Raw genomic sequence first — 12,623 nt, forward strand, 5'->3', positions numbered from 1 at the left:
GATACCTGATATTGTATTGTAAATTTAAATTGCATAACTTCCCACAGGAAAGACGCAATTCGTCTGTTTGCTTTGCACACATTATGTTCACATAGATGTGTGTGCATTTTTCGGAAAGTCTATTAGGTTTATACACACACATCTGGTTATTTTTGCGTTACTTCACGTCTACCAAGAAATTACATCATTCCATTTCTGGTAGCAGAGCCAAATTTGCATTATCTGAGGGCACGCAGTCTGCCATGTTGTTCACATAATATTTTGTAAAAAATTAACTCAATATATTTCACAAATAGTGCAAAAAGAGTGAAAACAACTTTAAAAGTCCACACTCTGTGTGCGTCGAGGTCGAGCCCTCTCGTGAATAAATCCTCTAGCTGGCTTGAGCTGGGGGAATGTTGTGACGCGGCGAGCGCGCTGTGCTCTGCGATCGATTAGCTCGTCTGTGCAGAAGTAGACAGGAACAAGCTAGATGGATTGGCAAAGTCGGAACGAGTGTGATTAAAAAACACAAACAAAATACAGAATCAGAAATACGACAACCTCCAAGCTGTCAAATTGACTTGACAAGCGGTGCATCATTGTCTTCGATTAATTTATTGGGATAGACAAGGGATCAAAAGGTAGGTGTACATCGAAATGTTTATTTGGTGGTTTGGTGTCGAGAGGGAGCCATTTTACAACACTTTATTTCTGCTCGGAATGCTAGCTTAGCCTAGCTCGCGCCGTGGCTAAAACAACACGCATTCCCTCACGACACAAGCCCGATTCGTTATAATTCACCCCTAACGTTATGTATCCGTCTAATAATGCCTAAAAGTTTATTTGCTCTAAAAGTTTAAATTTAAACACTCGGCGTGGACTAAAAGGTTTCTGCACACATTGAATGGCCTACTATGCTAACTGAGCCGTGCTAGCGAGTGTTCAGCAAGTAGAAAGACAAATAAGTATTTACTCATAGTTCGTTTTAGTTTGTTAGTAATTTTAACTCCTGTATGCTCCCGAATGTGTGGCTGAGCATATTAAACATTAGTTTGCAGTTATCACGAATATATTTTAAAGTCTATTTTAGTTTATATTTTGTAGGTAACTCTTTTGCTAGTTATACGCCTGCTTTTAGTTTTCCTTAAGTTTACTTTCTACTTCAACTGTTTTGCATTATACAAATAACTTGTTTATCTTACTGTAACGTTAGCTAGACGATTCACGGCCGTGGACAGATAAATGTCATATAAAATCCACTGACAAAGTAATGAGTAGTCATGTTAAAAGTCTACTAAACTCAAAAATGACTTCTTTGTTTTTGTCATAATTTACTCACTATCATTTTGTTCCAAACCTATATGATTTACTTTATTTTGAGCAATAGGAAAAGAGATGTTTTGCAGAATGTTAGTGAATGACATTATCAGACGTTATTGACTTTCACTCTTTTTCCATGCAGTGAAAGTCAAATGATAAGACTAGATGTTATTCTGCCTGTTTTCTCCATTTGTGTTCCTCTGAGAGGATAAAAATATACAGATTTTAAATATGGGAAAATTAGTAAATGATGGCAAGAATGTTATTTTATTTAGTTTATGAAGTTCAATATTGAATATTTTTATTGTAATAAAGTATCAGTTTAAAATGTGTAACCTGTGAAGGCAGCTTATTGTGCTGACAAACTTAAGTTTTTATGTTTTGGTAGTTTTTAGGAGCCAGCATTTGGGCACTGGCAGATCACTTTTTTTTTTTTAAATAGACAAAGTGCTTTGTGCCTGTTGTTAAGCGCAAATATATTTCCAAATATAGTCTCTCTGTTTGAGGTAATAGAAACTGCATATGCTATTTGTATCTAAGATAACATCAAGAAAAACATAACTTTTAGACTCATAGCATGTCACCTTGCAGAACACGCAATTGTGAGAAGAAATTAACTTTTTCCAAAGTATTGACTGCTGGGTGATTAATCAAATATTTGTTGTTTTACAGAGTTGGTCTGCAGATTATTTGTGAAGATCTGGAGGAAGAACGAACTGTTGGATTTGTGACTGCAGGATTTTAAGAGACCTGAGATCTCCTAACATGCAATAATACAATCTGGAGTACACCTGTTGTTTCACATTGAATGTTCAAGGGTTGCTTGCACCTGGACGCTTGCGTTTTTGTTTCACTGAATTACCAATGCACGGTACACCGTGTTTAACAGGAATCTGTGCACTTTGGCTTCAAGTTACTCTCCTGTGGAAGCTTCTTCGAATTTGATGAACTGGAAGGTTGGAAGTGTTGTTAGAAGTCAAATCATAATTACTTTAAATTTTTTCGGTAGCCTAACGTGATATTGGTTCACCATCCATTTATCAACCATATGGGGCGAGAATTAAAGATGTCAAGTTTTCATGGTTTGGTTCACTGAATCATCCAAAGTATGAGCTGTTGAAAGCAAAAGCAATTCTCATGACTTTATAACGTAAAGCACTTCTAGCTATTGTGATGTGACAAATCAGCCCCCCTCCCCTTTTCGCCCTGACGTAGCACCTTCGCTGTTTTGATGAGGTGAACATATTCAGATCACCACTTTGTGCAAAACAGCTTTGTGTGGTACAAACCCACTCTCCGTTTTTTATTGCTGTGTGTGTCTTCAGCCGAAAATGAGTTTGTAAAGGAGCTTCTGAGTGTCAGAGCAGGCACGACGTGCTGCTACCACAAGCATCCAGAATAAGAGACTGGACAATCCAAGACTCAAACAGAGTTTCTTTTCAGAACCCCTTGGATTTGCTTCATTTGTATCCAGACAACCTGAATGCACGCAGCCATTGTCGGTGAACTAAGGGTGTCGTGGAGAGTCACTCTGGCATTACTGATCAAACACATCCTCTATTCTTCCGCATCTACACGCCACTGATCAAGAACAACACGTCTCCATCTCTTCCATCACCTTATAATTTTACCTTGGGCTGCACAAGTTTCACTTCCATCTCCTCCTTTGCACCATCCTGGAAACTGGAGTTTGTCTGTGACAGGAGTTGCGGTTGTCCCGAGGCTTCAAAGCCTGTGAAAGAGCGTTGGTTGGGCCCTCTACACAGATACAGCCAAGGACAGGGCCATCGAACTACAGAGCCTTTGTCTCTGGGGTAAGAAGCCACAACATTTAGCTGGAACTTTCCTTGGTATTGATTATTTTGTACTTTGAATGAGTTAACACTTATGTAATGGAATGTGAGATTTGTCGTTAAGTAGAATGAATTGTTTTAAAGTTAGTTCTTGTTGAGTCTAAGTAAATACAGACAATCATATCTAGGCCAAGAAAGCCATAAAACAGAAGTTAGTGGTTTTTGTTTTAATGTTTAGCCTAAAAACTTATAGCTTATATTTACAAAAGACATGACTTATTTTATCGTAAAATTGGCAGGAAATGAAAATCTGTGTTGAAAATGCAGGTCATAGAGCTTCTTGTTGTGTTTTAACTTCATAATATTTAAATCACTTTGTCATAACTTGATTTTCTGGTGAAAATGACAGACCTTTCTCTGGGAACATGCTGGACTTCTCTAATTATTTAGTCTGTTTAAACTCCATCCCTCCACAATCAAGTGGTTTTCTGATTGGTTCAAATGTGTGGACCAGCTCCTTCATTCTGTATAGAGAACGATGGACAACGTTTTTTTTGTAATATCTTTCAAGCTGTAGGGCTTATTTTATGCATGGTATTCCAAAAATGTATTAGTAGATTCTCTAATATGCAGATACAACTGTAAGTAAGCAAGCAATTTGTAGGTTGATATCCACAAAAAGGGTAAGCCCTGGCCCTGCAGTGCTTTCAAAACACTTCTCACTTTCATTGAGTATCCTGATCAGCCTGACTCGGCAACATTGGCTCAACCAATGATATGAGTTTCAGGGCAAGATTTGTTTCCTGACCTTTGTCTGATGTGGGAATATTGAAAAAATTCTTGAACACAGTCATTCTTTTTGAATTTGGTGCTGGAGAAATGGCATTTTTTCATTTTTAAAGTCAGCTTTAAATCAAAAAAATTTTATGGAATACTGCAGCATTTTTAATATATGATTGTTCCATGTACATCTTTATTTAAAAAAAAAAATCTTTAATCAAAAACATTATTATCTCCTCCACTTCGCAACCGTATCAAGGATGATGACGTGTACATTCACTCAGCAAATGGGCAATAAAGTTATCCAATAGCTAGACAAGTTTCAAAACTTTTCCTCTACCAACTTGCCACTCCAGTGTTTCGCATACATTGATTTATTTGTGGCAGCCCACCACAATATCAACACTGACTGTCACAAATAGATTTTCCAAAAGGCTTTAACTTTGCTGAATAAACATGAGCACTGCACATTTCAAAATCAAAACATGGTGCAGATGATTTACATGAATGGATTTTTGAAGGGAACCGACTGTTTTCAGAAGAGTTTCAATATTTTCATTTCATCTTTCAGTAAGATCGTCTGCTGCTTTCGTTATGTTTACATTTTTTTTATAGAGTGTAAGTCTGTGGGAAACACTGCACTCACATTCACAATCACAGAAATTAGCAAACAACAATGATCCAATCAAATTGTCCTGCTCTTTTTTTTTTTTTTTTTTTTTTTTTGTATTTGTCACAGTAGGAAAGAAAAGATAATTGCAGTTTCTGTTTCTTGCTGACTTTAAATAGGTTTGCATTAATGTGACGTACTTGTACTTGTATTAGTAGACTGTAATGATGTGATGTTTGTTGCTTGCATTATTAGTTCAGGCCATGAGGTTTGATGCCTCCATCCACTGACGGGAGACACTGGACCTAAATGGCGCAGCATGACTTTGTTCCTGCCTGGCTTAACTTCTCCACGCCTCAGCCCGCCAAGGTATTGTAATGGATTGTTGACTTTGTATTGACTTTGTGCTTTTTTTTTTTTGCTTTTTTATGTTTTTATTCAGGACAGTATGACTCAACGGCCACTCTTAGTTCTCTTGAGCCTAATCATTGTTTTCTAAAATAAGCTTTTTAAAGCTGAAGCTGTCTGTTTAATTTGTGTCTGTGATTTTTAGTCCCCTGCTGCCCCCCTTGAGAAGCATGGAGAGCACTTTCCCCGCGGAGACAGCCGGCCGGGAGTAAACCGCCGCAGGCACAATTCTTCCGATGGCTTTTTCAACAATGACCCACTAAGAGCACCTGGAGGTACAGGAATATGCATCTAACCTCCTTTGCATGCAGAGTTAATCTGTTTCGTCTTGCCCTTTGTAATAGTTGTTCCTTTTCTCTTCAGGTGATGGGTGGCAGCAGCCATCTCTGTTGAGGCATGACTCTGTAGACTCTGGTGTTGCGAAGGGGAGTCAGGGGGGATTGGGAGGTGGACCAGGGTGGAAGGAGACCCCCAGCTGGCATGGGGCACAGAGGGGCCAGGAAGGTCCTCACCACCACCATGCTCGGCATATCAAACGTGGTGGAGGCGAAAGGGACAGACAAGGGGTTCATCGACAGCGTAATGGAAACTTTCATCCACGCAAAGGTGGCCCATATCAGGACAGATATTCTGATGAGGAGCGCAATGATGACAAGCTCAAGTTTGTTGATGAGGATTTTGTAAGTACTCTTTTCCTCTTGTGTTTGTTTACTTGTGTAGTGTGGTCACACCCTGCCAGGCATGAATTAACTGGTTGTGTCATTAGAGAGGTTCAGATCTGTCATACTTTTCATGCCATTCATGAACCAACTGCATAGTTAGTATGCATTCATGCTTTCTGATTTCATGTGAATTTCAGCCCTCCTTGAACCCAGAGACAACTGGAAAGCCAGCCAGTCAGCCTCGTGCTGTCGGGACTCCGGCAGGAGTATGGGGTAAAGTTGCTTTCATTAATTAATCACCTTCTTCCAGCTGCATAAAAAGTAAAATATTATGTTGCATTTATTGGCTTGTTCTGTAAGGTTTTTTGCAACTTGTGTTATAGAGAACCCCCCTAGTGCTAAGCAGGCTATGTCTAAGATGCTGGTCATTAAGAAAGTGTCTAAGGAGGATCCCAGTGCTGCATTTTCTGCTGGTTTTGCCAGTGCTGGCTCTCTGCCTGCCAATGGTTCTAAAGTCTCCATCCCTGGACCCAGCGTCTACAAGAATCTGGTCCCCAAACCTGCCACTGCCCCCACCAAGGTACTAAGGCAGTGGATCTGAAAATAGCACTTATGTGAAGTTTGGGATTTGTTATACAAGCTTATTAGATCACATCACTTACAGTGAATACTCGGCTTTTTAAGATTCTTTATTATTATAATTGGACAATTGTCATTTTCCATTTATGAATAAAACCTTTGCCTTCCTTTTTATAGACTGGGCCATGGAAACCCAATGGAAGGGAAACTAAAGTGGGTTTGCATTTCTCTGGACGGGATTCGGCCTTCACCAGCCCAGTTTCTGTGACCAAACCTCTGACACCTGTCAGTGCACCTGCCCATGGCACTTCTAAAGAGGTAAAATAACAAAGTCAAGCACGGAGACTGATTTACTTTTTTATTTTATTTTATTTATTTTTTTGGTCTTATTGGTCTTGATTTGAAAAGTCAGAAAAAAATATTAATATTATATATTAATTCTACAATAAATAAACCTTCGGTCACACTACAACTTTTGCCTTATTAAACACTTAATTTGCTGCTTATTAATAGTTAGTAAGGTATGAGGTAGGATTAAGGGATTTAAAATATGGTCATGCAGAATAGGACAGTAATATGTGCTTTATATAGTAGGGGGGGGGGGGAAATTTGATCCCCTGCTGATTTTGTACGTTTGCCCACTCACAAAGAAATGATCAGTCTATAATTTTAATGGTAGATTTATTTTAACAGTGAGAGACAGAATAACAACAAAAAAATCCAGAAAAACGCATTTAAAAAAAGTTATAAATTGATTTACATTATGAGTCAAATAAGTATTTGACCCCTTCGCAAAACATGACATAGTACTTGTTGGCAATCAGAGAGGTCAGACGTTTCTTGTTGTTGGCCACCAGGTTTGCACACATCTCAGGAGGGATTTTGTCCCACTCCTCTTTGCAGATCCTCTCCAAGTCATTAAGGTTTCGAGGCTGACCTTTGGCAACTCGAACCTTCAGCTACCTCCACAGGTCTTCTATGGGATTAAGGTCTGGAGACTGGCTATAGGCCACTCCAGGACCTTAATGTGCTTCTTCTTGAGCCACTCCTTTGTTTCCTTGGCCGTGTGTTTTGGGTCATTGTCATGCTGGAATACCCATCCGCGACCCATTTTCAATTCCCTGGCCCTGACGGTACATGGCCCCGTCCATCGTCCCTTTGATGCGGTGCAGTTGTCCTGTCCCCTTAGCAGAAAAACACCCCCAAAGCATAATGGTTCCACCTCCATTTTTGACGGTGGGGATGGTGTTCTTGGGGTCATAGGCAGCATTCCTCCTCCTCCAAACACGGCGAGTTGAGTTGATGCCAAAGAGCTGGATTTTGATCTCATCTGACCACAACACTTTCACCCAGTTCTCCTCTGAATCATTCAGATGTTCATAGGCCTGTCTGAAGTTTGCCAGTACATGTGCTTTCTTGAGCAATAATAATAATAATTATTATTATTATTATTATTATCAGGCTAGTAATACTATCTAATTAATATTAGGGCTTATTTGTCGCATTATATTTCTTTTTCCGCGTTTTTACAGTGTTGCACATTATTATAACCAATCACACGATTATGCTGAGTTTATGAATGCAATGGCCAATCAGAGGCGTTCAGATGAGCCATCGCTGGAACAGCGGTGTTTCGTTGTTCAGCGCGCGCTGACTGAATTCTGACTCGCAAGTTCTCTCATAAACAACAAAGTGCAGATGTATGTGCGATGTAAGTATAAGAGATTTATTCATCATACAGTGTAGATTCACTGATTATAACGGGAGTGTTTTTAAAGTGCATAAACTTGCGCTAGGCCGAGCTTGTGATGATGTTCTTTGGTAATGTAATGTTCTTTGCTTGTTTTCTGTAGCAGCTTTTTGAATAACTGAGGAAATATAAGCATTATAATTAGTAACTTATGATGTTTCTATTAATTTATCATCATGTTAAATACAAATTCAGTCATATTAGAAAGATTAGGCAGCTTTTAGCCTTACGCTGGAGTTGGTTCACTTTCCGGCAGTGAAACTAAGTAAATAAATAATTAAATAAATTATTAGTACTAGTTAATAGTGAGAATTTGTCCTTAAAATTACGTGTTACCAGACCTTCTAAATTCCTTTTAATCTTGCCAGTAAGGACCTAGTATCCAACATTCCCAGAAAATATGATTGTTGTTGGCTTCATTTCAAAGCAAATACTTTCATAGTATCATTGTGTAATTCACCCATTTACAAAACACACCAACAGATGAAATGTTTTCTCTGCACTTCAGTATTCTGTTATTCATCAAACAAATGTTATCATGTTTATCTGCAGGATAACATAAATAATCAACACAGCTGCTTACCCAGCATTTTCTTATGTGGATCTCTCTCTCTCTCTCTCAAATTCAAATTCAAATTCAAAATTGCTTTATTGGCGTGACTAAAAAAATACAGTATTGCCAAAGCTTGACACATATGTGGAGAAATATAATAACAATGAAAAGATCAAAATAATAGAATAACAACATTATAACAATATAAACTTAAATAAACAGTGTAACAAATAAGAACCTGTGTGAACATTTCATACCACAGTGTTTAACATCTCTCTCTCTCTCTCTCTCTCTCTCTCTCTCTCCATAGCCGCCCTCCAGCACTACCCCTCCCATAGACATCACCCCCTCACGGCTAAAGCTGATGCGGCGCAGCACAGACCGTAAGAGTGAGTTCCTGCGTGGGCTAAAGGATGAGAGAAATGGGGATGTGAGTGACTGCCACAGCCCAGGAGCTCCAGCAGAGGTGCAGAGGAATTCATTTATAATCTGTTGTATTTTAGCTTAATTATTTTGCCATTATTTGCTCAATTTAAGATTATCTAGAATTAGCTTATTAACAGATTTAGAAATTTCCTGCTTATACCAGTTCCAAATCCACCTACAGTGTTGTCAATAAATTTTTATTTTGGGGTTAAAAAGTCAAATTATGTAATGTATAAAAAAAAATCTGTTTTGTTTGTCAGCATTATATTAGCCATCAGCAACCAGATTTTCAAAACAGATTTATTGTTTATTTCCATGATTTCAGTAAGTTTAGCAAGCAATTAACAGATTTGTTCAACCTTAAATTCAAGTTTGCTGAGGTTTCATTTGTGGTTTATCTTTGTGTGTAGAGAGGGAAGTACCCCAGAACCAAAAGAGTTTGGAGAGAGTCATGAGAACGGCATCTCCCACTCTCTCAGTGACTCAGACCCAGAGCACTTGTCCAGCTCTCTGGAGGCGGAACACAGGTCAGAGCGACCACATACAAACACTTCAACACATTCTCCTCCATCAGACACGCATAAGCTCACTTCCAAATTCTAGTGAGCAGCCTACATGAGCAAATGCCTTCTATTAACTTAATGGTGTAGTCTACCCAAACACGAAAAATCTGTTGTCGTTTACTCATATTCATGTTATGCACAAAAAATGTTTTAAAGAATCTTGGTAACTAATAAAGTTTAGGTTCCCATTGACTTGTATGGACAAAAAAATGTAATGAATGGGAACCGAAACACAGCAGAAAAACTAAACGCACAAAGACTTGAAAGGACATGAGGTTAAGTAAATGATGACAGAATTATTAATTTGAGGTGGACTATCCTTTTAAGTGGTGTATCATGGGTGACTGATTTGGATTGTTGTACATGGGCAGCAAGGTCATGTATTATATAAATAGCACTTCTTGAGTTCATAAGTTGCCTAATAGCATGTTTCTTAACTTGCACTGGAATATTCTAAGAATAAAGATACATTGTATTAATTAAACATTTTATTAATTTCATTTTGCTTTTTGCTTGTGGAATAAATTAAGTTTATGTATCTTAATACTTTTTAATTTTTTTTTTAAGTTTAATTTAATTTAAATTTGCTTATTTGCAAGCAAATTTATCTCGGTTCAACCACCACATTAAATTAATTTTTTCACTGAGCTTCATGACATTGCATTTCAAATTAATTTCATCATGAAGGATATAATTTTGCCAAAACCAGTTATCTTTTATATATAACTGGCACACTTATCTTGTAATGCTACCTTCATAGGCAGCACACTAGGTTTTTGAACAGAGCCACACATTGATATGCTCACATCACAACAACATAGAAAATATCCACAATCCACATACTCACACGTGGATCCTCTGTGACAGGTTGCTGAAGGCAATGGGATGGCAAGAATACCCAGAAAATGATGATAACTTCCAGCCCCTCACTGAGGATGAACTCAGAGAGTTTCAAGCTAAAACTGAACAGGTATGGGAAATGTATACATTGTTGTTTAATGTTTATTCTTGGTTTAAAGTGAAGTGCATCCTGCACATTTATAGTTCGTTCCCTTTGTACCTGACTATGTGTGTTTGCTCTCAGATGAAGAAGATTGGTCTGGGACGTAACGGTGTGCTCTTGAAGCCACGTAGTGTGACCCTGCTAACCTGGAGGACCCCTAACCCTGGCCTGGAAGAGGGCTCTGAGTCTGAGACGAGCAGTAGCAGCCAGACCTCCGATGATGATGATACCTAATGTGGCTTTAAACACCCCTCCCACATTTCCCTTTCTGTCTTTCACTTAATCTGTCTCCTCCATCACACCCATTTGTTTCAAACTAAAAGAAGAAGAGAGAAAAGATTCTTTTCATGGACAAGGAACATCGGTCATATCCCAGACGGAGAGAAAAAGAATTCACTTGTCAGCTCGTAGGCAGTGTCTTTTTGTTTGTTTTTGTTTTTTGTTTTTTTGTTTTCTCCCCTATCTCTCCTTGTCTGCATTTTGTTCTTTATCCTGAACTAGAAATGTCAAAGAAAGCCACACACACCCTCCACCAGATCTTTTTTGTTTTTGCTTGGGAAAAAAGACTAATTCATAATAATAACACCACCAATTATAACCGTGATTTAACGTGAAATATGGCATCATCTGAATGTTCTATAAAATGGCTTTGACACCTTTCTAAATTTTTTTTATTTTTTTTCCTTTTCGCGAAAACAATTCGTAGCATTAGTGTTAAGATGAAACAATCATTGTGAGCCGCTGACTGCGACGTTGCTCCCAGTCCCTCATAGAAATGAACTCAAGCCAGTCGTCCCTGCAGCAAGGAAGAACTAAAGCAACACTGAATGGACTGTCACATGCAATCTGGCAGCTAGAACATCAGTCCATTTCTGGCTCCAGTTCCAGCAAACTGCTCATTTTCACGCTTTTCATTCTGCAGAACCATACTAATATACCTGATTTCATATGTCTGCCAAGTGCACATGTGAGAAAACCTTAAAGGATGTTTTAAAGTTAGATTTGAAACCTAGCTTGCGGAAGAGTTTGTCAGGAACTGGTTTTTGAATAAAAGTAACGTTTGGATGGAAGGATCAATGTTTTATGTTGCGTTCTGGGAAGCTAGGCGAACATACAGATGTTCAGTTCACTGAGGTTGGGTTCTGTTTAGGAAAAATTGAAGTTCAAAAATCATAAACAGGCTGTTTTCTTTCTTGCCCGTATATGGTGTAAACCAGTTTTTTCCCCCTTTACCTAAAAGCTGTTTGATTTAAACCATATTAAGATGCTGAACATTTCAGAGTTACTCTATAGAAAGCATTTTCATGCTTACAGAAATAATGCTGTGGCAATCATTTTCAATAGCTTTACATTCATTGCATGTAGATTGATAAGGGGTGTTCATTAAACACACAAAAGGTCTGATGAACTTATTCCCTCACAAAACCCTAATAAAATCTACCCAATGGAATAGAAAGCATTAAACATTATTGGGCTTATGTAATGTTTACAATGCAGGAATTGATCTGAGCTTTCTATGATTTGTAATGACTGTGAACTTTGAGCGATTCAGAAAGATGGCTTGCACGCTTTGTTCTGCTTTGTTGTTCTTTAAACAGTTCATTTGAGGTTCATTTTGGGCGCCGAGTTCTATCCCTGCTGCTGGCAGTGAAGTAGAGATCCATCTTTAAAAGTTCTTTATTTCATGAGGGACTGCTGGTGTAAATTGTGCATCTCCTTTTTTGTACCTTGTTTTTGCTGATAGGGTATAAAAATTGCTTTATCACAGATTTAAGTTTCTTTTTTAATTTTGGTACAGCTGTAAAAATTCCCACATAGTTTTTTTTTTCTTCTTTTGTTTGCATTATATTGTTTCTGCAGCCTTGATATTCAGGGTGGATTGTAAAAAATATAAGAATAAAAAATTGTGAGTTTTGGAAGATTAAGATTATTTTGATAACGTTATTTACAGATTTGAGAAGATAAAAGGTGTCATGTATGGGTTTATCTGTATGAGACGAAGCAGACATAAACTACTGCATAATAATGAAAAGATCGGAGAAAAAAATTGTAATAAATATTTTGCATCAGTTTGCCAAACATGTCCAGCCTTTCGTTTTCTGCTGAAACACTTGGGGAAACATTCTTCATGTTTTAGGAGGGCAAATGGTAATGTTCAAAATATGCATGCAAAGGATAAAAATAATAAGCATTT

At 38.0% G+C, this 12,623-nt stretch overlaps 1 protein-coding gene across 1 annotated transcript; it reads left to right on the plus strand.

The window, feature by feature from the left end:
- The first annotated feature begins 224 nt into the window (after positions 1-224).
- On the plus strand, positions 225-12,467 carry gpbp1l1 (GC-rich promoter binding protein 1-like 1). Its single transcript, XM_058778109.1, has 12 exons — positions 225-623; positions 1,975-3,116; positions 4,741-4,854; positions 5,039-5,168; positions 5,257-5,573; positions 5,753-5,828; positions 5,939-6,135; positions 6,312-6,452; positions 8,748-8,905; positions 9,274-9,390; positions 10,294-10,396; positions 10,511-12,467. The coding sequence occupies exons 3-12, from the start codon at positions 4,795-4,797 to the stop codon at positions 10,661-10,663; spliced, it is 1,452 nt and encodes a 483-aa protein (XP_058634092.1). The 5' UTR covers positions 225-623; positions 1,975-3,116; positions 4,741-4,794; the 3' UTR covers positions 10,664-12,467.
- The last annotated feature ends 156 nt before the right edge of the window (positions 12,468-12,623 follow it).

Source organism: Onychostoma macrolepis, chromosome 06 (assembly GCF_012432095.1).
Source record: "Onychostoma macrolepis isolate SWU-2019 chromosome 06, ASM1243209v1, whole genome shotgun sequence".
NCBI classification, from domain to species: Eukaryota; Metazoa; Chordata; class Actinopteri; order Cypriniformes; family Cyprinidae; genus Onychostoma; species Onychostoma macrolepis.

Bases quoted from the DNA above. Each gene is read 5' to 3' on its own strand.
- gpbp1l1 (XM_058778109.1), top strand. From the start codon at position 4,795: ATGGCGCAGCATGACTTTGTTCCTGCCTGGCTTAACTTCTCCACGCCT. The intron at 5,829-5,938 runs GTAAAGTTGCTT...CTTGTGTTATAG, and splicing joins GACTCCGGCAGGAGTATGGG to AGAACCCCCCTAGTGCTAAG. The intron at 9,391-10,293 runs GTCAGAGCGACC...CCTCTGTGACAG, and splicing joins TCTCTGGAGGCGGAACACAG to GTTGCTGAAGGCAATGGGAT.